General features: G+C 40.9%; 1 protein-coding gene across 10 annotated transcripts in view; it reads right to left on the bottom strand.

The window, feature by feature from the left end:
- The window catches only part of LOC138940713 (uncharacterized), a 171235-nt gene that overhangs the window by 63107 nt on the left and 81795 nt on the right, over nt 1-26333 (bottom strand). For 6 of the 10 annotated variants that reach the window (XR_011448038.1, XM_070309881.1, XM_070309890.1 and 3 more), the window contains exon 3: nt 25301-25403. Coding sequence is in view for 6 of the 10 variants with exons in the window: in XM_070309881.1 (XP_070165982.1) it covers nt 25301-25403 (103 nt within the window). In the remaining 4 variants the exon portion in view is untranslated. Of the gene's footprint in view, nt 1-21448; nt 22112-25300; nt 25404-26333 lie in introns of those variants that run through there. The other 4 variants (XR_011448040.1, XR_011448039.1, XM_070309855.1 and 1 more) reach the window with 3 other exon arrangements.

The raw sequence follows: 26333 nt of genomic DNA, 5'->3' as shown, positions 1-26333 counted from the left end.
CTCCGTATTGCGGATAACACAGAGGTGCATGAGCGTATAATTACGTCGTTCCGTACTTCTCACGTCGAGTTTCGCGAAGACGCCCGATGCCGCGGTTAAACAAGCTTAATTAACCAAGAACATCGTAAATTGCACATTGAATGACGTTCGTTCTTTTTTGCGCGATAATTAGCTGCACGAGGAAATCGCGAGATAAAAGCAGCGAGCGCGCTCCGGTTGCGAAGTATCTTTTTTATGCGTGTGCGTCTCGTCCATCGCGCGATCGAGCTTTCTGCATCGGTAATTAACGGATAATTAACGCGATGTACCGTTATATATAAACTAATACATCTATAATCATTATATGAGCGCGTCTCTATTGTCTCAGTTGACATCTTGATCTTTTCTCGCGCGATCATTGAAAAATTGAAAAGAATGGCGCGCGGATGAGAGAGAAACATATTTCTCTAATAAAACGTTTTCCCGAAACATCTTTTCACATATCTTCTTGTCGTAGTAAAACGTAAAACTAATGACGTAAAAAGGCGAAGAAGCCGTGTGACCCAGACCTCACACTCACACATGATTTATGATACCGTTATCATAATGCATGTCGCGCAATATGTAGATATTCAAATGCGTGTTATCCTCACAAATATCGATAAAATTTAACTAATATTTTATCTATTGATTAATTTAGCTTTCTGTAGAAATTTTCCAAAAGACACATCCTTTTTGTCATAGTAAAATATAAATCTTACGATTGAGAAATATAGCAAGACAGCATATCCAGATGATTATGATTCAGACTTCACACTCGTGGTAAGCGTAACACATTTAATGATCATTAGCATTATCTTAAAATAGAATTGTCTTAAAAAAATTTAACTGAGATATTTTGAGTTGTAATCTGTATATACTAATTTTTAAGAGACGACCTGAAGAGATTTTCGCGTGGCGTGATGGAATTTTCACATTTAAAACCATAATGAACTCTCCCTAATATAGGTCTTTTCAGCTATCTTTCCATGACATAATGAACGCCTGTCCATGATAAATTGTCTTTCGACTATGGAACACCACCTTTCCAAGGTGGGAAATTCTTTTCCCTTTTACGAGCAAACGCCTCTCGCTTTTCCATGGTTTTCCGCTGGTGTAACTCTTTTTTTTTTCCCCCCATCGAGACATTTTTTTTCGGTGATGTAATTTCGTTTCGCGACGAAACATCTTCCCGCGGTAAAACGTTTCTATCCGTTTGAAGTACGGGTTCACGTCGACAAGGAGGACTAATGACGCCGCGAGAACGATCCTGCCCCATGTGGGCCCCGGATTCATGCGCCGTCGTCGGCCCGAACAAAAAAGGCTCGCGGGTTGACTCCCCGGACCCGGCCAAGGTCCGCGCGCGCTCGTCGCCCCCTGGTGACATTTCCCATTCTTCTCGGCACGCTATTACCAGGTCAAAGCCGCCGCGGCCCCGCGGGACGCCGTGCGCCGACGATGCGGTGCTCAAAGAACCACTTTTCAGACCGCTTTTCTGAGGGGATATCATACGTCTCAGCATCAGTTTATCGACACTCGTCGATATTTCGTAGTCGGCCGATCCGCAGGCTGACAGCCGGAAATTACGCGAAAACATATTAGTGTATTTGCAGCGGTCTATAAAAAAGATTTTCGTTCTTCGGAGATTCAGTGTTTCGCATTAATTAAAAAAATATTGATTTAAAAACCTTTTTAAGATAAATCTCTCTGATTTCATTATATTCTATTTATTTTATCACGTTTTGTATTTATTCTGTATTTATTGTAAAAGAAAAATTAAAATATAAGTACTTAAGTTAAGCTTCGATATTCATACATACATTATAATGTAATTCTTAATTAATGGATTGCGATATAAAATGATATATTTTTGACTCAAAACACATGTCCGTTATATAAAAGACGTTAGTCCAAGCGCAAATATACAATCAACATTAAAGCGTATCGAGATGTTCACGTGATTGGAAACTTGCCAGTCTATGAACAAGATTTTGGCACTGTCTCCGTTCGAGTCGAACAAAGATCGCATACAAATAGAGTTTTGCGTCGCTCTCCGATTCGAGAATTTACTTTTTGCCTTTCATGATTTCCTCCGTGCTCCAGTTATATAGTGTCAAGTATCTTTTACGTAATATACCGAGATAATCAAAAAGGTGGAAGAAATTAATAAATTTCAATTTAAATTAATATAAAATAAATTGAATTATTTTTTAAATAAATAAATTATTAACGCGCGAAAATTTTGTTCAAACGAAGAAACAAATAACAACGTTGTCGTTCGTTTCGAGATATCTAAATTAATACGTACGTGCTTTTTATGTAAAAGCGACACTTCCTTTTTCTTCAATCTTAAGATATACGTTAACGAGTAACATTCAAAAAATTTACAAGATTCCAAATGCAATGCGATACTTATGAAAAAACAAAGCTCGTTTTTTCTATCGAATGAGCATCGAGAATAATACACACAGTTCTTTGATTTCAGTTCTTCACTTTAAAGTTGTCCACCTGTCGCGCCAAATTCTTTTTTCTTCTCGATTGTTATTTATTATACGATTATCGCGGCGCGCACATCGGTAGAGTCGATTCGCGCGAATCGTTTATGCAGGCAGCGATAATCGTCACCGTCGAAAGCGCATTCTCGGAGGGTGAGAAGGGTGGTTCCTCGTTCGCCGGCGTAATGGTACACACGGCACATAGCCGCCGGCTCGAAAAGCGAAAACCGCGAGCGAAACGCCAGCGAGAGAGGAGAGCCAGTAATGCATGCGATTATGCGGATCAATGAGCTATGGCGCTATTTATGGCTCTATCAGGCTCGCTCTACCGCGCCGCTTCCGACTCCACCCGTGCTTGAGTCCATTTTTTTTTTTACCCTGATCTTCTTTACACGATCAAATTCATCTGCGTTAAGTCATGTTGAATCCAGTTAATCGCGATCGAATAATGGAAACATGGAGATACAAACTTAAACAAACAAGAATTATAAGCGTCTATGATTTAGGTTGATTAATTAAATGTGTTTGAATCCAAGATATCCGCTTAGATTTCTTTAGGATTACACGTTCCATATTCGTGATATAAAATTATAATTTTAAATTATTTTTCATAAGTATATATTTCTTTTAGGATAATCATGTTTTTTAATTATTTTTGAATATATATCGTATACAACTTTATTATGTTGATATATTAAAAAGCAAAGAATGCTTTCGCGATGTGATTAATTTTTTTTAACCGAATAAAATATCTCAATAATTTTATGGATTTATGTTAGAATAATCTGTAAACTCAATTTGCCAAACACGTATAGAAAAGTTTCGCGAACACTTTAGTAACGGCAATTACTTCTTATTACATTCCCATCAAAAATTGTCTGTCGCATTTTTTCCGCAGCGATTGCATAGTCGACGATCAGCGCTTGAATTCCTGCGTTATGCGCAAACGAGCCTAATATCTTAATATTCACGAGCGTGAGGGCACTGCGCCAGGAGGGTCTAATGGTCGACTCAATTAAGACACCATTAAACCGGCAACATTTACAAGCTAACGATAATAGCGGTCATGATACATTCCCGCGGAATAATGCCGGTCATATGTTCGTAACGCTTACGATCCGGAAGCGCAGGCGCTCGCTAGGACTATATTAATTTCTTTCGATGGTGTCGTGACCTTTTCAAACGGTAATGCCTACCATTATTCATGAAGAAATTGTCTATAACGTTAAGTGAATCTCCAACGTGACTGTATAATTAAAATTGATAAATTTATGTTGATAAAATGTTACGTATATTTCAGAATTATTTATTCATATAATAAAAGAAGCTATATATATATATATATATATGGATTTATAAAAATGCAAAAGCAAATATTCCATTATCAATAACAAACCGGTGCTAATTCGGTTTTGTTGATGTTGTTGATCGGTGTCTGCGGATCGTCACGTCAGAGAACGATCGTCGCGATTGAAGCTGCGCAAGACCACCCGTGTCGAACACCGCGACGACCTAAATCCGATGATACTTGAAGACGACGTCTTACGAAATCGTTTCGTAACTCTCTAGTGTGACAAAGAGAACGCCCTTTCCTCCAACCGCGAGAGATGTCTCGATTGCGCAACTCGAAAATATAAGAATGGACTAGTGTCGTGCTTGTGAACTTTACTCGTTATCATTTTCAGATTACAAAGCATAGTCATAGATCAATGTATATCGCATGATATAAACGTGCTAATTTGAATAAAATAAAATATAGAATTTATTAATTTTACCTAAGTAATTATAGAATCTTTTGACTTTTAAAAAAGTCTCCCCCGAGTTACGATCTTTATAGTTTGTCTGTGTTTTATTCCCAACGCTCGCTCTTTATTTGATAAATAATATGACACCTCCAAGCGTTAGGCTCCGAGAATGAAACAACAGGCGCGGGCGCGTTAACTGCAACACGAGCTGCTGCACGATGCTTCACGAGTAGGACGCAAACGGCTTTATTAACACGTGCACGGCCAACGCAAACATGGGGAAATTACTGGCGGTTACCAACAATGCCCGTCGGCCGGGAGACGTTGTCTCCTGCTAATAAAGCAACGCTGCGCTAATTATGCCACGCTAACCGAGCCACGGTGGCACGTATACGTGCGTAATGTGCACCGTAATCGCTTCGAAAAGCCGATGTTCAAGGACAGGCACAACGTACGAACAAAGAATGTAAATTTTCGCTCTTAAAATTAATAAAAAGTGCGGTGTTACGTTTATAATAATGTTCGATTCGATACTGCTTATAACGGAAGAAATACGGATAAATTCAACTTTGGTGAAGATTAACGAACAAACGAAGGAGGCGCCCCGCGTCGTATTAGGAAAAATCTCGGGGGGAAAAAAAAAAGGAAAAGAAAAAGATCGAGCCCGGGAGTAATTATAACGCTTTTGCCTCGACGGTTATCGATGAATACAAATCGAGAATCGTCGTCTATCCGCGCGCGCGGTTTTCCTCGTCAGCGCTTATGCAAAGCCGGTCTCGCGCGTTGGTTGGCAGCCAGTCTCCGGGTCTCTGAATAATACATGCGATATTCGCGCGGGGCAAACGAAATGTACGCTCGCGCGTACTCGCGTATATGTATACGTATGTATAATACATATATGCGTTTTAGCGAGTCCGCAGATGAAACCGCACGGTTATTAGGATGATTTATACGAGGTGGACTGTCGGCTTTGAAACGCCGAGTGGTTGTCCGCTCGGGTCCTACTTCGAGAGACCCGACCGTGTCTGCCACGTCCACCTCGTGGCGATCCAGCCTCGTCGTCGTCTATCTCGAGACATGAAAAAGAAATCCCCGGTGTGAAAGCCGCGTTAACTGCAGTATTAATGCCTTCTGCTGTTCAACGGCGCGATTTTCTCCTCGGCAACGAGGTCGCGCCATCTTCGGCAATGCGTTCAGCAAGATAAATATCGTGATTCGTTCTGCGCAGCGATCGATATTGCTACTTATCATTGCTTTTGGCATATAATTGTATATAGAAACGATTTATAAAAATAAAGTTAATAATAAAGTTATTTTTTTTTTATATATTTTTGTTCGCGCAAAGTTTTGAGTTCAGTTCGAAATTTTTCTTCGTCCAAAATTGACAATCCAGACTAATATTTGGAATAATTTAATAAATTTAGAAAACGAAGAAATTTTTGTTAGCAAAACTGGATTTCATTGCAACAAAAGAAAATCTTGTTTTTCGCTTAATCTCGCATGGATTTTCAATTAAATAAATGTCAATGCAAGGCTCTCTTTCGTGATTATTAAAATCTCTAAAATATTAAAAGTGTTAAAAGTTGTAAAGATAAATGGCACATACACTTACAAAAAGGTTGCCGAGAGAAAAATTATTATCAAAACTAATCTCATAATTATATAGTAGATTAACAGCGACAGATTAGATACACCGCACGACCGTTGCCGAAGGAGGCCGGGTTACCTTCCGCCAGATTGATGGTCGGTGGCGAAGGACTTGGAGAAGGGTCGAGGGAAGATATAACGCCACTGTCATTAGAGGCGACTGTAAAAGCGGATTCGAAATAACAGTATATGGTAATTTCAATGACGGCCACGCACGCTTACCGCGGTAATACACCCGTAATAATTGCCAGTTCTGTCGCCATACATCAGACTGGCGTACAGACCGCCGCGAACATCGAGACGCAACGTGAGCGCACCGATACACCGCACTGTTTACGTCGACGTGAAAAGTGTGCGAGTGAAAATTCGCCCGAATAGAAAGATGGTGATGTAAGATCGTTAACCTTTTCACCGCGAGGTTAAGCAGTTTGAAAGTTTCTGCGGATACGACGTTAAATTTCAGACGTTCGTTATTATTAATGTGTGCGGTCGCAGTATATACTGCCTCCTAAAATGTAGATTTGACATAGGGGTAAACCGTAAGTATTTTGAAAGTAAAAAGTCAAGTCCGGCCAAACAACTGTCAACAAGTAATATTAATATTTTATTTATTTAAAAAAGATATATATATATAAAGTAGATAAAAATTGCGTAAAACTAGCCCAATTCTCTTTCTGTGTAAAATGGACCACGAAGGTGAAACAAATTTTAAATTAAAAAATCGTTAAAAACAGTTTTCCCCAAGTCCAATTACTACGTTTCCTCCTCGAGCTGCTTTTAACTCAATATATTTTGATTGCGAACGAAATAATATTGTATATCGCGCACACAATGATTCTTTAAAATATAAACAAAATAAAATATAACGCGAAAAATATTGCGGATTTTCGTGTTAAGTGGCACAAAACCAACGTGCGATAAATAAAGAAATATGGGAACTGATGAATCCAATCGTCAACAATTCTGAGGTAACTTTCGCGTATAGTTCCGCTCGCGAGTTTAATTATCATTATCCGTCGAGCGCGGTCTTCGCTCGAGTGTCGTTCTCACCGTGGCAATTTCCAACCCCCTTCGCGAACTCAGACCGGAAGTGCGAGCGACGCGAACGAGGGCGGTCCCGGATTCTTCAGCCAGCCCCCTCAGAGTTTCTCTCTTCTTCTCTTTCTCCTTAGTTCTCCCATTGTCGAGCGAGAGCTGAAAGTTCGCGGACGGTCGGACGATCGGGAATTTCCGCGAGGGATCGTTACAAAACTTTTAACGGCTTCGAGATCCACTCAAGCACGGCGGCGGCAGTGCCGAGGCTTTTCGCAAGTTTCGCGTTACCGCCGCCGCGGCCTCCGACATGCGTTGTCGGGGGCCGCGCATGCCAACTTCCGAAGAACAAAATCAATTATGGAACGCCCGTTTTTATGCCTCGCGAAGAAGGTAGAACGAGTTGTGTGTGTGTGTGTGTGTGTGTGTGTGTGAGAGAAAGAGAGAGAGAGAGAGAGAGAGAGAGAGAAAGACGAAAGGAAAAGGGGGTTGGTTGGGACGGGATCGCGGGAAGGCCATCGCCGTGATTATCGGGCAAAGTTGCGAACTAAAGTAATTCGCCCTTGGCGCCCCGAACGTATTCGGGATTACCGCAGGATTATGTGTGCGGCTGGTTTTATTTTTCTCCGCCGCGAAATAATGGACTTAGGACCGGGCAAATGCACTCTTATCCTCCCTGTCTCTCCTCTTCGGTTTTATCTCGGCACTCTTTCTTTCTCATTGCACACAAATTATCTCACGGCGTCTTGCCTTCGTGTTATCATCCAGACACGTTGCTCTAAATATTTTTCAATTTTCACTTTAATTATATTTCCAAGTCTCGGCATTCGAAAGAAGAAGAAATTTCAATCTAAAAAATTGAAAATATAGCATCTCTCTCCTCTCTAATATTAAAATTGGAAAGAAATTCGGCAACTTTTCTTTTGCCGAATTTCGTATCACGCGATGTCGTGTGAAAAAAGAATCAAAATATCTCGTTCTTAAAGATTTAGGATAATAACACCGCCCGAGTTCTTAACAGAATTAAGAAGAATTAAGGGAGACTTCCTCCGACGAACTTCATATCATTCAGGCACGCTGGTGATTCTCGTTAGCACGGCTCGTCGTGCCGCAAAAAGCAAGTAGAGTAGTGAAATCACTCATGTAGTCCCGCGACGCGTTTCATTCACCGCCGGACAGAAATGGCCGCGCGCGCGGCCGGTTCATTAATAATAACTTATCCACACGCGCGCGCGCGCGTTCATGCCCTCCTGCGTTTCATTAATTTCGCGCGGGAGACCTCGTTAGAGCGAGAGACGCGGTCGAGATAATGGATCCCGCTGACCCGGCTCACCTCACCACCCCGTCGCTGTCGTCCCCGGGTACGAGCGATCGCAGATGCTTTTTTCTCGATTCGACCGGAGATTCCGTCCGGCCGGCAAAAACCTAAGCGCAGCCGCTTACAGAGGAGTGCCCTCTCGATGCAGGACGAAAAAGGGAGAGACTAGTCGTGCCGACAGCGGACACGCTGGCGTGTTTTTAACGATAATTTCTCTTATCTCCCGCCAGCACATGCTGTCCGCCGTTAGTTCGCAACGGATCTCGCATGTATCCGGCGGTAAATTGAGCGAATCAAAGACAGTCGCGCAAGATTGTGGACGCATATTAAAGCTTTCTGATATACTGATACACGGCATATCGCTGAATTAGCATGACACATTTACAAATGCAACCCAATCAACGATTTCAGATGGATTTCTCCTCGGCGAAATTGTTGACACATCGATACTTTTTCAATTCGTTTCAATTATGAACGATGAAAAGCGTGAAAAAATGCGATATCTTCTATTAATATTAATAAATTATTCTTCTGACACAATATATAACATTATTTTTTTCGAAAGCAAAGCGTTATTAATGTAAGAGAAACTCGACTTGTTTTACAGAAAAGGCTAGATATTGTACTCTTGAATAATTTGATATTCATATTTACGTTATAAAACGGATCGTCTAAATGCGCGATATTACTGTAACACGGTGCTAATTATCACTGACGTGCGCAAGACTCGGGCACGCTTTGAAAGAAGCGTGGTCCCACTGTGTTACTAGACAGTTATTAACTGCGTTCGACAGTGTACACCACTCAACGTTCCCCTTATGATTGCGTTTCCTCTGAAATTATGCGTCGACATTGGTGTAGCCTCGACTTCGAATGCGTGATTTATCAGGCATTATCGGGTTACGGTTAAGAATATTATTGCAGAATGATTCTCGGCTATTTAGCTCTCTGAAAAAAATTCGTAACCTGCGGATTATGGACTTTTTTATATAAAAAAAAATTAGAATTTAAAAAAAAATTCGTCGATAGAAAGTCACACTCTTTTGTCATTTATAAAAAATATATGATTTATTTTAAACAACTAGAATATTTCGCGCTGTCAAATGCCCATGCGCTCAAAACTGATGGAATTAATAGTAAATATATTATTCATTCGTTGTTTATAGCGTGTAGCTAATCTCTGACTAAAAAAGTTAGAAAATTCAAGTTAAATTAATAAGAATTAATTGGCACAATACATTTGCTACGCCACATCGAACAATCCTGTGAAACAGCGCGAAAGCATAAAAGACATTTAACAGATGTTCGAAATATTAGACAGAGTCTTTTAGCCACATCCTTCGAACGCATGTCTGAGTTGTCGGACGACAAATATGATAGCACCCTTGTCCGATATCTCGACGGACGTACGCCACTGCACGACGATAGCGCCAACACAAACGGATCTCTGTCCGTGCCTATCCATAATACATGGTTCGAGCTATACGATCTCTTGTTTTTGTCACTGCCGACTCGGTGTGGTACATAAAAAAGAGCAAGAAGATCCTTCGGTAGCGTCATCCCTTAATCCCTCAGATACGTTCTCCTTCTCTTCTTTCTCGTCTTACACCCGTGTCGCCCGTGAAAAAGCGTATCCTTTCACAATATTCTTGTAATAGCGCAGACGTCGACGTGTCGACGTACTTATTCCGTTATACAAGTAGCTTTCCCATCCCTATCTCGTTCTACGCGCCTTCGATGAGTGGTCGTCGGTAACGGGAGAATCATGTTGTGATAGCACCCCCGCAGCACCGTTCGCTCCGCTGTAAGTTACTCGGGAGTGAACACCCCTGGGGTCGGCAAACGATGCGTAACTAACCTCACGCACGCTTAACGCATTGACGTGACCGCACACTGCCTCCATTCATAATCCGTGCACACGCTATCCTCGTCATCGCCGTCGTCGTCGTCATCGTCGTCAAATGCGCGCAATGATTCTTTACTCGGCATCTCGAGCGATGATGTATATCGGAATCGACAGAAATAGATAAATGCAAATACTTTTTTATATTTTAAGTAGATATGACTCGATAGACCAATCAAGTCTTGCCTCGAAAAGTCGATAATCGTAAAGAGAAATTTATGCAGGGTGTCTCGCAATCTCCGTACAATACTTTAACTTTATCAGCGTATTCTAGAGGTAAAGGAGAATCAAAAATTCCAATACAAAAATTTTGAAGTTGCAATAGTTTATGAGTGTATAAGCCATCAAAGTTTGCCGATGATATCGCGTAAAACTCGCGCGCTCAGGCTCGTAACTACATTTACACGCGTACCGATCTGTCATCTGTTATTGATTTTTTCAAATCAGATGATATTGATTTTTACCGTACAGCTGATTTTATTTTATGTAGGCTTAATACACACGTACATGGGAAATGACAAAATAAAATCAGCTGTACGGTAAAAATCAATATCACCTAACTTGAAAAAAATCAATAACAGATGACAGATCGATACGCGTGCAAGTGTAATTACAGGACTGAGTTTTACGCGATATCAAACTATGATCGCTTATAACTCAAAAACTATTGCAACCTCAAAATTTTTCTATTACAATTTTTGACTCTATTTTATCCCTAGAACGCGCTAATAAAGTATTGTACGGAGGTTATGAGACACCATGTATAATCCGTAAATTATATAAATTAAAATTATGAGATAAATACGGCACGATCCCGTTATAATTACTTTTTTATTAAAATATATACCGTATACATTTAGATAGCAATACCAATTTGACTGTGATAGTTGTTCTCCACCGTACAGTTAGTCGTGGAAAAGATCATATGATCCTAGGAAAATTGAACCCCGATTTTTTTTTCTCGCTTGCTTTCGTGGAAAGGGATTTACGTCGGCGAGAGTTGCGGGATTTTCGTGGTCGAGTATTTCCTAGGGGACCTGCACTCTGTCAAGGCGAGTTTATCCGCGGAGTGACGGGCCTCGCCAACGGTCTGTTTACACCGTAAAACCGGAGGCATGCGATCGAATAGCGGGTTATATTAGGTACTACAAAGTGGGTCGGTCTCAAGCTACTCGCGGACGTCGAGACGCCAATATACACATCGTCAGATCGAAAAGTGCTATATTTTTTTCGCGCTAAAATATTTGGGAGAAAACAAATAGAACTGCGAATCAACATCTTGCGGAGAGAAACTTTCTCGTCGACGTTGAAAATAATAATCATTAACACAGATAAAACATAGACTTCAAAATGCGTATGTTTGACGATAACATTAGTTACTATCCTTAATGTTAGATATTTTCTTCATGTATATGACGTTAAAAATCAGATATAGTAATTTGCCAATTGCAATATTTAAAAAAAAAAAAAAAAACCGCTATGTTTATGTTTATCTAATGAGATTTAAATCGATTCTTTTAAAATTCTAACATTAGCCACTAATAGTTGAAATCGCTTGGAAAGGAAAAAAAAAAAAGTTTTACGCGTTCGTTGCAAGTGCGTCGCGAGATGACACAGATATCGTTATCTGTCACGAAAGAAGCGTACCGAATACCGATTCGTTCGGTTTTCGTAACACGCGAAAACCGGCAACCGAGATGAATCTTTACGAATGTGCCGGGATTATCGTGGTTATCGCGACAAACACGGACATCATGTTTTCTGCGCGGGCTCTGAGAAGTGTCGAAGAGGCAATAATAATTAATGTCAAGCGATACGAGGTTCACATCGAGCGACACAGACTGATCGCTGTCATAGGCCGGTTGTCTCGCTCGATAACCCCTTCTCATGACATCCCGCGCGTTATCATTTCCACGAATTACATATACCGAATTCTTTTCCCCGGATCGGACTTTCTACGAGCGAGAAGATATGCGCCTGATTCTCTTTATCCCTCACGTGTATTCTACGCCACACAAATTCCACCGACATTCGTTATCAATTTCTTTAACGATAAAGCTCAATCCCGACTTATATTTTATGCACATCTGTTCTTCGTAAGATATCAGCGTCAATTCTTCCTCGAAAGCGCGTTTTCGCTCCATTAATCTTCCAGAAATCTTTAGAATATCCGTGGAAAATTAAAATAGTATAAGAGACGTAGTAATGGTATCAATTAATAACGATTAAATCTTTTGCAATAAAAATACTTGTGTTTGGATTAGTAAAAATATGAAAAGTTTTGTTCATTTTTATAATTTACTCCTTACTTTTAATATATATCATTACATATCATATTGTTTAATTAACCTTCTATTAAGCGAATAATTTATGTAATTCTGGTTTTTAACGGCTTAAATGGATTAGCCATATATTGTATGTTGCAGTAATGCGTGTGTTTGCGTTCCACGATCGTTGGCATCTTATTATTTGGCATCATTCTTCGAAGCGAGGGGAGAGACGCTTCTGGATCTTAATTCACTGCGATACATATTCCGCGGTTCTCGTTATTGGATTCCTCCTGATAATTCTGCCCTAAATCATCTCGGCGCTAGAGGATGCCGGATTGGAAAGGGGCCTCTAATTTCGCGCTGGGTCTCTACGGGGTCGTGGATTATGCAGGGACCGGCAAAGGGTTGATCCTCGAGGGAAGCGTGCGTCGACGTGACACTACTTGGCCTCTCTGCTAATAGAATACCGCCTTTAGATAAACGGTTGTTTAAAATATTCCGGAATACTGGTCAACCAATTATCAATTCCCGAGACTGATCACGCATTTTGAATGCATACATTTTTCCTACTAGATACGAGATAAACCGAAATTTCTATGAGAGATACATACCTATACTAAATATATATCTAAAAGTTTTATTTATATATTTATTATATATTTCGTTTATTTTCTATATAATTGTGTATAATATATGTTCATAATCTGCCATTCAATCAAATCGTAAAGTATACTTGACAGTTAAAAGCAAATCCAAGTTGGAATAAGATTCGAGTTGCGGTAAGATCGAGAGTTAATAATTCCGAGGTCTCCGATCATCGGAGAGTTCCCCGGTGTGCCTCGATACGAGAAGGCAGTCACTTTTATTCACGGACCTTTCCATCTTCCAATGTGGACATCTCGCGAGTATCGAGCAAGTACCAGCGCCGAAGTTGTTATGACAGTCAGCGGTGGGCCATCCATCACCGAGATTCGGTCTCGGCGGGCCGACCGCGGACCAACTTATCCAATATTTAACGTTTTGTCCCTCGCGGGGCCAGCTGATATATCACTCGCATTAATATATATTTGCGGGGGAGATAACTCCGGTTAGAAAGCTCGTCGTGGCCGAGCGAAATGAAGGCGAGGGCGGCAGTCGGGAGGAATAAGACGTATAAATGTCGACGGAGATTCTCGTAGTCACCTCGTGAAATAGATACGACTATTTATCGCGAAATATTGCTAGAGCGAGAAACCATACGTGACGAGAGAGAAAGAGAAAAAACGGGAAAGAGCGAACGCTTCGTCTTCGTTCGAGACGATCGATATCGCGCTCTTCGCGCTCGGGAATTAGGAGAGTTCGAGAGTCCTCGCGGAAAATGTCAGATCCGACCGCGATAAGCCGCAATAGCTCTTTCAATGTTTAAGGAGTCGTTGCTGATAACGCGGTTGTTTCGCAAAATTACGCTCGGCCGCTAATACAAAGTTTCTTATGCACGGGTACGCTCGCGGGGGCCGCGGCCCGAAAAGCTTGATGTCAATCTGCAAGAGCCCGCGTACTTCCAAACGTGTAATTACGGAACCGTTTCTCGGCGTCCCGCTTTATTTCTCGCAGCACTTCGTTTCGCGCTTATCTGCTGCGCGAAATCTCCTCGCTAGAGTTACGGATGGATACGACTGCGAATTGCACTGATCGATTGCACGATTTTGGGTAAAAATCGCACGAGATAAATCCGCGCATAGTTCAAATTAAGCGCGTACAAATTTGTACTTGTTTAATCACCAGCAACACCTTCCTTCAGTCTCTTATTTCAGAAGCTTGTACAATATCTTTGGCTCTTCAATATATTCAACTATGTTGCATTATAAAGCGGCACGAAAATATTTTATACAATTCACTACGTATTTATTCTTATTTACTTTACTTAATTTTTGTTTGATTAATTCCGTTTATATATTTAATGTGATTTACATATTGAGACTTATATATATATATTTTTTCTATTTCATTGTTAAAAATTTATCTCCTACAACACGCGTTCTTTTGACCGATACAATTAATCTCCCTGTGCCTTTCTGAAACAATGTCTGGGAATCTCCCGGGAGAAATATGCGCTTCATAATCTATCGCCGATGGTGAAATGATACAATAATGATAAATAATTCTGCTCGAAATAGGAGAGCGTCAAAATACAATAAACGTCAACTTGATCGAAGGAACTTTGAACGAACTTGGGGACCACTCCAAGTTCTTGCTAATTACAACCACGTTACCGAGTATGGCACAAGCTGACACGACGTCCTCATCTATCTTAGTAAATTCCTAGCTGCGACCGTCGCAGACCCCCCAATCTGACGTCAACGATACCGTCTGTGTGTGTGATTTTCGCGAGACTCAATAATTACGAATGCCGCAATATCGGGTTGTTTTTTTTTTAAAAACGTGAAAAAGCAACGAACAAAATCCATCCGCGGCTTCTAGTAAATTCTACGAGATTTTTATCCTCATAAAAAATTATTATATTAATTAATTATTACGTTAAATAAGTAAATTAATTAAATACAAATCGTAAAAATATATAAATAAAATATGCATTTATTAAACTGTTAATGACATAAATAAATTAATAAATTAACGAAACTATAATATAATCTAACCTAACTCATATAACTATAACTCACTTAATATTTAATGAAAATTATTGTATACAAATAAATATTCCATTTTTAAAGTATATATATATATTGTATAATTACATTTTTTTTGAAAGTTCATGTATTTTTAGAATGATTAACCGAAGATTATAAAGAAATACAATATCTTGAACATTCCGAGATTTGAATAGCGATGCTTTAAAACGCTTCCGCAGTACACTGTTCTATTTGGTTTTAAATCACAATGGCATCGAGAGAAAGGCGGGAATGATAGCGGCGGCCACAGCTAGCTGGATAGCCAAATTAAGGGTGTAACGCTGCCCCCGGTCCAATTACGTTGTTCGCGAAACGTTAAAACGCTCATGATTCGTGACACGGCGCTTCCGCGTGTGGGGCTCTTCCGTCCTTTCCCGCGCTCCTCTGAGCAGTCGAAAAGTGCAGTCTCATCGGGGCAGGAAGGAACGACGAAGCGACCGGGGTGGATTCGCGCTCCGAATATCCGAGCTCGAAACCCTTGGAGAGATCGAAACGCCGCTTTTTGTACCGCTCGATCGATCGCCGACCTCCCGAAGTCGATTCCCCGCAGATACTCCGGGTTTGTCGACGTAACCCCTCGTTAAGGTCGAGGTCGTCCGTCGAGAGTCCCGGACGCTAACGCTAACGCGGCGCATACAAACGGGCGCTAATGACGCGGATAGCTTTTGTTGTTTTTAATTAACCCTTTCTTTTAAGACGGCCGGGGGAGCGGTAAAACCGTCGAAAAAGGGGACCGCCTCACCGCCTTCTCTCATCCCTAACACTACCGTTCCCGGGCCCTTTTCTCCTGCCTTATATCCCTTTCGCGTCCCGCGGGGGATGTAAATATGCGGGGAATTGCACCTCGGAGACAGGCGAGCTTTTCTCGTTTACGAGCTACGACGAGAGGCAATGCCTGCAATTAAACCTTCATCTAATTACCCCCGCGACCGCCCGGTTAATTGCCGACAGACCCGCGGGATCGACTGAAAAGCGATGCTACCTGTTTGCAAAACTTTTCTTCCGTTGATGAGAAGCTTCTTGGATATGAAAGCTGTTGGCGGCTTGAAGCACGATAGCTTTGTATTTTCCCGGCGTAATTTAAATACGATCGTATCAAGAAATACGCACGCATTTACTTTACTCTATACATTAAAAAATTATGCAAAAAAATATACATATATATTAAATATATAATAATGTGCAATTTCATTTATAATTATGTGCCTCGCGATTAAAAATCTTTTTAGAGAAAAAGTCTATTCGCGAGATATAATGAAGCACAGACATAATCATCATAAAGATAATGTATGAAAGCTGTTACAAAACAAGCGCGGTAAACTTTCAATAACGCGTATAGAACACGACAGTTGCGGCCGCGTAATCTTGCACCTCGGCGACGCAACGTTCACCGAAGAAGTCGCCGTCGGTGTGCAAACTTGAGAGGACAAAGTGGCGCGACGACAAGGGTTAGAGAGAAAACTGAGGACGTCGGCGCTTTGTCGCGGTCAGGGCGCTGTCAATCACTGGTGATAGGAGGCGACACATTAATCTCATGGAGACCCCGTTGACCGCACATCCTCTCCTCTTCCTTTGCGGTCAAATAGTCGCCACAACCCTGTCTGTCGCTTAGCAATCGCATACAATTTTTTTTTTTTTTTTTTTGGGTTCTCTTCTACGCCTCCACTAACAATATATTTTGTCATTTCAAAAGATACACCGACGATAAGTTTAAAACGGTCTAGATAAAAGAGCGCTCATGACAGATTCAGCAGATAGCCTACGTAAAGTATTTCCTAGGGTAAACTGTATTTCGGTTTCAATCTGAGAATTTTTCAATCAAACTCGATCAATTTTTGATGAGATGTCATCCTTTGTACAAGGTTTCAGATTATCGTAAAATTATTATTACAAATATTTTTACAGAAAAAGAAAATGAATAAAGTTAATTAAAAAAGATATATCCTTTGAAAAATTTTTATGTATAAGATAATTTCCAATTCTCTCTCTCTCTCTCTCTCTCTCTCTCTCTTTCTTTAAATAATAATTGTAGATTAACTTTTTTGGAAAAAGTATTTTCTTGACTTCTTTTCGAAAAAGAAATCTGCTCGATAGGCCGATCACGAACAGCGACGCTTGCGAAAACTGACCGCGGCTGACAAATGCGTAAGAAGGAACAGTCGGACGTCTTTACGGATGAAAAACGGAGGTCGGGGTTATCCGCGTTATTAAGTGGAACATTTCTCGGAGGAATGACGCCATTTGTTTGCTCCGATATCACGGAGACTAATCCGTGTTTCGCTAGGCTGAGCCAGATGCGAGAAAGGTGTTGTTGCGTCTATCCATTTTTCAAACTTGTGATAACAAACATATATGCAATTCAGACGATTTAATGCAAGCTACTACATGCTATTAACAAATGCATTCCTCATTCAAAGAGCACAAACCAATTGGAAAAAAAAAAGAAAAAAAACACTATAATTAATAAATATTTTATAAATCAAGATCGTTTTTTAAAATATTTCTTTATGTTCCCCGAGCTATATAATGTTACTGATAGGATGAATTGTAAAAATCATAAATCTCACATTCGGTTTTATCAACGTCACGTAATTTAGTTTTACTTCACTTGCTCCCTTGTCGCTTCCCGATTTTAATTGCAGAGAAAGAGTTAATCGATTTAAGCTAAGGATAAAGTTAACTGACAACGGATAAGGTTGGCGAAACCGGTCATTAGGCAAATGGGATTCCAAGTCATACTTGGCGTTAAATGTGGCGTCAAGTGGAGTCTACGTAAGAATAAGGGCCCATGCCCGAGTATACTCGAACGCGACGAGAAGACGGAAACCACTCTCGATGCTCGTCTTCGTTCAACAGCGTATTATCTCGCGCGCTCGAATTTCAGGGCAAGCCGCCAGCCAAGGCGGGAGTAAACTCGGAGAGATTTATCGGTCTCGCGTCGGAGACGCGTCGTCCTTGTGAGTCGATATTTCGGGGCCATCCAGTCGATCCATCGCGATAAACGCATTATTTAATTACCGTAGGTAATTACCGATTATTACACGGCGCGGGCTGTCTCGGTATCATTAATTACAACGAACGATCAAAATATAATTCGTTACGCAGCACTCTTTAATCGGCTGGGCCTCTTTTTTTCGTCGCGGCGCTTCCGCAACGAAACTGTGCTCTCGATTCTCTCTCTCTCTCTCTCTTATTTGTTGATTGATCATGGTTGTTTACGCACGAACAATATTAGATCGAGATACCTGAGCTAGCTTTAAAAAAATGAAAATTTACGTAGGCTAGCAGATTTTTCCGAGATCGAGTATAATATTGCTAAAAGTGCATTGCGTTAGTTCTGACTAAAATTTTATTATTTTATTATAGAGAAGAACAATATGAAACGTGATATTTTTGCAATAATTCATAATTCCCGCAACTCAGTATATACAAATAAATATATGTATAAAATAAATTCAATATCACAAAAAATTTATATATTAATGTCTTCGATTTTCATTCGATTTTTTTTTCATGACGAATCTTTCATCTGGAGGGGCATCCGGGAAGCATCTTCGAACACGTTTTGTTCTTCGAGATAATTCGACGTTATCGCGAGAGTAAATAAGCTCACATCTATCCGAGCCACGCTAATAGATTCCCCCAGGACGTTGTATCTCGGGATAAATGCCTCCCCCAGCGACACCGTTCATCATAACTGAAGTAGGATAGGCTGAGAGGCAGTTAAGGGGACGAGGTAAGAACGGGGAGCTGGCACGATAAAGAGAGAAACGGAACAGATAAGAGAACTCGACAATCCGTGCCGCGTCCGAGGTGGTAATCAGAGATCCCTCTTCGTCCTTCGTCATGGAAGTAGCCAGGGTCAGAATCGACCGGAGCGTGAGAGCTTGCGTTCCTCTTGACGGAGAACGAGAGACAAATAACGCTCGCGTCGGTTAGATTGAGAAGATCGAGATGCCCGGTGAATGTACATTAATCTGTATCAGCCGGCGCCATCAATATTTAATACTAATCCCGAGAATTGCCGCGCGCGCGGATCTACGGTACGTCGACGGTGTCCTTTCGTGTTCCTCGTCACACACAAGGTACATAACTGTCCCTTCGAATTTGACCCTGGTTTAGCCTATCGAGAGTCCGAATTTCATATCTCGTCAAGCAAAGTCGCTAAACAACAATATTAAGTTAAACGCATGTTTTATAAATCGATTTTGTATCTCTGTTGGGCATGGGGATATTATCTGAAAAATTAAATTTAGAAGATTACAAATTTTTGACATATGTCATATAAATTTTATGATTATCTATATAAAAAAATAAGAGAAGTTTCTTTCCCATTTATTCTTTAATAAATAAATATATATATATATATATATATATATATATATATATATATATCTTGTTGAACAGAAAATATTTTTTATAAACCGAAAACCAAAACGCGCGATGTTCGTCTCGCGTTCGCAAATGTGTTTGCAATTTTCAACGACGTACCGTCGGCTCGACGTCGCGCGTGTCGTCGTTACGGCGGTTGGCGGTGTGAAAATGGCCTGCGTGCCAGAAAGTCGCGGGTAAGTTAAACAGCGGCCGAGGTAGCGAGGCATCGTAAAGCGTCGCGGCGCCTTCGTGTTTACGCGGCGACGTCGTGGCCCACCAACCGCGTCCGGTCCCCGCGCGTTCCTCATCTCCCTCACATCCTGGCGTTGTGGTTGATCGGTAGGCCTCGCGCCCCACGCTTCCTGCCATCGACGCCCGCGGTCCGCGTCCGCGGCCTCTCTCGCTCATTCCGCGTCTATTTTCGGGCGCGTGACAAATCTGTATGCCCGCTGGATTTATCGAGCGACATTCTGGCCCGCGCGCCCATCGTGCCCATATGGCAGAGCCCCGGCGGCTATTTCCGTCGTCCGGTGCACTTTGCGCTCGCGCCTTCGGCAAGTGTTCCTACCTATCGACAAGATAATCGACGGACGAGAATCTGGATTAACCGGTAAATTATTAATGTGCAACGTATAAATAGCGCTAATGCGTGTTCAAACTCATAGTATGAATCATTTTTCTCCCAGTTGTCATTCTAATATATCGACGGAATTTTATAATTATATAAAGCAAAATCTATAGAAAAAGAAACACTTGATAGAATTCGAATACTCATATTCATGTAAATATTATAATCCATCAAAAGAATTATAATAATAAAAAAAAAAAAAAAAAAATCTTGCAAGTGTAACTACCATATATATAATTTTCTTTAATAAAAAGATATTATATAGATATTATATCATAAATATTTATTTAATATACCTATACAACGGATGTTTAGTGACATAAAATATACATATAAATTCTAAAAAAAGAACACTTTCAAAATATGATATTTTGTCTGTTTCTCAAATGCAGCGCGATATCGGCGAACCATCCGCGTGCAAAATAACAAAGCGAGCTACCTCCGGCCCTCGGCACGTTAATGGATCTGCGTAGCGATTCCGAAGGTAGGAGCGAGTTTTCGCGCGCGTAGAACACGACGATGATGATGAGACAATGATGTGGCGCAGCAGGACCGATGGGTCATCCCCGAAAGAATTTTAAAGAGTTCCAGGAGGAACGATCTCGTCATCCTTCTTTCGGCTGCCAAAACCGGACCATGATTTACGAGCGTATATTCCGTCGCCGGAATTTGTCAGTCAATCGTATCTCGGCGCTGCTTATACGTGTTCTCTCGCCCATCCGATATCGATCTTTTTTTTACCGACACATACATATATTGTATCTACGATTGTATACACATCGATATATTGAAGCCCTGGCGAGAGACGAGCGAGAGTTAGCGTGAATGGTCGCGATCTTTCGTTCCCTTCGCGCTGAGAAAAAGTAAGTCTTAATAAAGTCGGGACGAGATAAATTGGTACATTAGCATCTCGTGATTCATGGTGACGTTTTCTAGGTGGCAGAGAAGGAAGGGTGGATGTATAGGGGACGGCTATGATATATCGCCATTAGCATCGGTTTCATATTAGAACAAATAGGCCCGTGTTTTAAGCTCTAAAAGGCGCGACGCGTCTCGACGCTCTTAATGGCACGTAATGTACCCCACGACAAAATATTCTAAACTTTATCCCCGTTTAAAGTACGCGATGGAGTCATATAACCGTTAATGAAATGTATCCGTATTATATTTAAGATAAATGTGGTAATATACATGTAAGTCTGACTTATTATAATATTAATGTATATTAGACAAAAATTTTATTAATTAAAAAAGTAGAAAAATTACAACGCCGTAAATATGAAACATTAATTTTGTATCTAACGTTACAGACACAATACTATTGATTATTCTCGTTCTAAAATGATTATATTATGCGTAATCAAAATTGAAAAATTGAGATTGTACAAAACTAATGGAATCTACACTTTTCATGATAGATGAAGATACGGATCATTAAAAGGTTCATGCAATCTTGTTACACGTTGTATTCAGATTTTGAATCATTATAATAAGTCGCGCGGCATAAATAATTGCAAGTGCGTGTTTCATGGAACGGGGAGAGTAAATCATCCCCCGTCGCCCGAGTACAGAGCTCGGTCACAGGCTGATGCGAAACAAAGGCTGCGACGGGGGGCGCGTATAACCCCCGCTCGTTCACGGTCGCCGTAATTCACATAGAGCGAGAGGGACAGGGAAAGAAAGAGAAAGAGAGTGTTTGGTGGCGCGTTTATTAACGGCGGCGCGCGTCACTCCGGGCTACGCCTTTTTAATGATTTATCGTGCACGCGCCGAGACGCGCGTATATCCCTTTTGCGGGCCAAAGTTCGACGTCTTCCTCTGAGGGCCCTGCGGGGCCCTTTCCTCCACCTTCCGCCAGCTGCCGATCGTGAGAGGTGCAGATGGAGGCGCAGATGTTGCGTTTCAACCCTGTCACCGTTCTTAACTGCATAGTTCCTCCTCTCGAGAGAGCTCGTCGAGAGAGCTTGCTGATCTTCTCGAAGACTTCCTTCTTTCGGCAATCGTGAAATTTTCTATAGCGATAATTTTATCCATCAATTTTAGTATGGATCATAAAATCAACTATTCTCCTACGATATTAAGATGCGAAGAAATATTGTAGGAACAAGACAAACAAGATTAGATAAATGGCGAGCAATTAATAATAATCGTACGTCAAGTTTGATTTCCCCCGACAATCGCATAAAAAAAGTCTCAACCTGAGATTAAATAATGGAGAATTAATCAACGAAAATGAAATGATGCCACTTTTTTTTTAATGTGACTATATCGTGACATATAGTATTAATCGCTTCTGTCAATATGCTTAGCGAATGATTGTAGCAGTTTTTAACATGGTTAAAATGAATCTCGATATTATATCGAATGGAACGTGATAATATATCATAACTTGTTATCAACCGATTATAATCGATGGCTTTATGACTCCGTGATTTCGCCAAGATATCCGCGGCAACCAGATAAAAAAGACGATAAAGTGCGGTGAAACGCGTCTAATTGGACTAGATTGTGGACGATCGGGATGGCGAGAGCGTAGATGATCGGTTCGCGCGGGCACGTAAAGTATTGAAGGCGAACTTTGGAAAATTCTGCCTCGCCGAGAAAGACGTACGCTATAAATTGCTCTCCCGTATATTATACCAGGAAGGGCGCGTACGGGATTTAGAGTACGCGCGTATCCTCTTATCGTCGAGGTTACGCCGCGGCGGAAAGAAGGTCCCTACATATACGTTTGTACTCAACATCGAGGCTTTAATTACGTAACTGTACCTCGCCCGTTTTAACCCTTCATTACACGCGCATCTATTTCCCGCGATTTTTATGAAGGAACCAGTCGTCCGTTCTCGCATATCGTCGTGGATATATATATATATCGTACGTAAAACCCGCGGCTTATATTAATCCGCGTGTAATGATCTCGCAAGATTATTCTTCGATCGTTCCCAATGCTGATGGCGCGTGTGCTTCATTGCAATCTGAGATAAACTTAGAAAATTGATTTTTTACAAGAAAGATAATACATGAGCAAAATGATCTTTTCAGATATTAAATAATATATTTATTAAGAAAGAGAGAGAGAGAGAGAGATTATATTGTTTAAATTTGTTATATGTATATTCTATAAGATTCATAGCATTTTAAATATGATTTTACATATAAATGATTTTTACATCTCTTTGATTCCGCGCGAGGTTCACGTATATGATACATATCTCGCGAATACTGGCGGCCCAGGAAGCTATCTTGTCGAGCTCCAGGGATTTCCGGGCAAGGACGAAAGGATCATTAGCGTCGGGCTCGGGTTCATCGCTCATACGCGACTTTCCGATGAAAACTGCATGGAGAGACGCGCGAGCCCTCAAAAAAAGACAGACACGTCCTGTCGATATAAATAAAGTATCGAAGGGATAGACACACTTCGGTTCCATCCGACACAACGATGAGCCAAATGAAAAATGCCGAGACGGCCGATCAATGTAAATATATTCATGACATGGGGTGGCCGAGAGCGACCACAGGGATGCCGGGATATATATATATATATATATATATATATATATATATATATATACGCATGTATGGCGGGGTTTTATAGGATGGGGTTCGCCGAGGACTCGATGGCACTTGGACGGCATATAATTCACTCTTTGGCAGCTCATTACAATTTAAAAAGGCCTTTGTCAGCGCACTACTCGTGATTTCGTTCATGGCGCGCGTTGAACGATGCCTCGTACAATGTACGATGGCGTTGCCAACAATGCTCTAGTCCGTTTGACATGTGTTAAGTATTTAAGCGGAATCAAATACGTAAGATGAATCCGGTAGTAAATAAAAAAGACGTGTACTGCTAAGTACATAAGTATAATTAAATTGAATAAGTATATTAAGATATAAATTATAAAATATATAAAATATTTAATTACTTAATTAATTTTAAAATTTTGTGTAACAACCACGTTAAAAAAAAAAGAAAATAACATTATATTTGATTATATTAATTTCGGCATGGATTCTTTAAAACGTAATGTTCATTGATCTCAACAATAATTCTCGTCGTTGCACTCCTATCGCTTTTTTATCGCTGAGAATATACATGATAAATTATTATTCTAATCACTGACGGATCGATAATGACGAATCTTTTTTGTACCGTTTTCCCTTCGCGAAACCGGTTCGTAACAAAGAGCGGCGATAAGTCTTTCTGTTCTGACTGTTTATTTCTAATTTAAGTCGTTCATATTATTATATCGAAAGAAAAACGATTATATTTGTGGTTCGAAAACTCATTAAGGATTACACACTCGACTCGCTGTAAAAATATATACCAAACACCGCTACTCCATAATCTGCGAGCAACCGATAAGTACGTTCGTGCGCTCGAATATCTCTATAATTAAGCGGTTTGTTTGCATCTGGTACATTAACGTATTACATTAATAATTCTAATCCAATCTTTGACGACCCCAGGAATCCGCGAGAACAATTATCATTTCGTCGCTCATGTCATGCGTCGAAATATGCGCGGAAGGCGAAATACGTGCGATACCTTTTGTTCCAGCGTAATACAGAGAGTCCGCGGACAGAGAGACTACGAAAAAGAGGAGATAGAAAAAGAGAGGGAATGTGCAACCGCGTTCCCGCGGGACCGGATGGAAGGAAGCCCGAAATTGATATGTATTCCATGCCGCGCCGCGTCCAATCTATCGCGGGTCAAGCAGGCGGAATTTTAAGCGCGGCGATTTGACGTATCGCGTGTACGTATGCGCGCGTGTATTCGCCGGGTGTCGTGATGGAATTTTGTGAGAAACAGAGACCGATCTCTCTCCTCCCGATTCACATTCAGAAACTTACGAGGGCATGAAAGTATTCCGCCGTCTTATATCGTCGTATTCGATAATACGCGCGCGCGCGATGCCCTTTTACAAAAGGGGAGGCGCGTGGTCGCGATGCCCAACGAGGGCTGGCCGATGGTCATCGCTGGAAAATTGAATTTCGTCCCTGGGGACTCGTCGGATGAAGTATGCTGACAGTTGAAAAATTTGCGTTTAACCGCTCGCGCACGCGACACTAAACGCCCGAATATCCCCGGGAAAATCTTTTCGCGCGTTTTCTCTTTCTTCTTCTTGTTTTTTTTTTTTATCAATAATGCGATACGCATGATGATTATTTCGTGAACAAGATGCACGTGTGTTTGAACTTACCGTGAGGCACCCAGCCGTGATGACAGTTCTCGCAGTAACGTAGATGACGTTTACCGGGTGTGAAGGACTCGCAGGAGCAGCCGTTTATCGTGCAACGGATGGACTGCAAGCAAAGACAGTGCGTTAATAAGAGATAAATAAAACTATTAATTTATATAAAAGTAGATTAAAAGATATTTAGGTGAAGTTGTCGCAAAATAACACCTCCTATTTAGCAAGAGAAAATTTTGTCTACTTTTAGTATCCCATATATATCCTGAATAGTTTAGCGCAGATTAAGAAACGATCGCCACGGGCGAACGGAAAATAGACGATACGAGAGCCCTGGTATTTTGAGTGACCGTTTGGCGTAACACCACCCCAGAGAAAGCTGACAGGCTCGTCGGATTTTAAGAAACCGTGAATATTTTCCACCCTTCGGCACAAAATTAACCCCCTGAGAGCTGCCATCCAATACCGCCCCGGGGCAAAGAGAAGAACCGACCTCGCGTATCGGTATTACTTTATATATACGAGCGCGCGGCGGAAAACTTTATTCTTCGCGTTGCTGCAAGTTATCTGCAAGTAAATACGTACACCTAGCTCGAGATATCGACGTATCTCTTCGCCCCTGCGTCTAGAAGAGAAAAAGCGGCATTATACCTCTTGGTGTCTATTACAGATTTCAAAGTCTGCCCGCGAGCAACACGAATCTGCACTAAGAAACTTCGCTCTACAATTATCACGCTAATATGCGTTACGGAGTCGTCCAAGATATTATTCTATTCCAAGCCGCTATTATCATTTTTGTATTCTACAATTTCGTTTATTTTTTCAATATTATATTGATAATTTATTTTATTTTATTTTATTTTTTTTTTTTTATAATTCTCAGATTTTTTAATAACACGTCATTATTGCCACTTTCAAGAATAACATGAAAACTAAATGTCATTATTTCCCTCGTCTTTGAGTTTTATCGATGCGCTATCGGTTAAGAATTCTTGAGAAGATTAATTTTAGATAACTATTTCTTAATATAATTTCTTAATAC

This window comes from Polyergus mexicanus, unplaced genomic scaffold (assembly GCF_030449975.1).
Source record: "Polyergus mexicanus isolate NDT 795.1 unplaced genomic scaffold, iyPolMexi1.0 SCAF_2, whole genome shotgun sequence".
NCBI classification, from domain to species: Eukaryota; Metazoa; Arthropoda; class Insecta; order Hymenoptera; family Formicidae; genus Polyergus; species Polyergus mexicanus.
The sequence above is the reverse complement of the archived record's forward strand: the minus strand, read 5'-3'. Positions and strand labels throughout refer to the sequence as shown.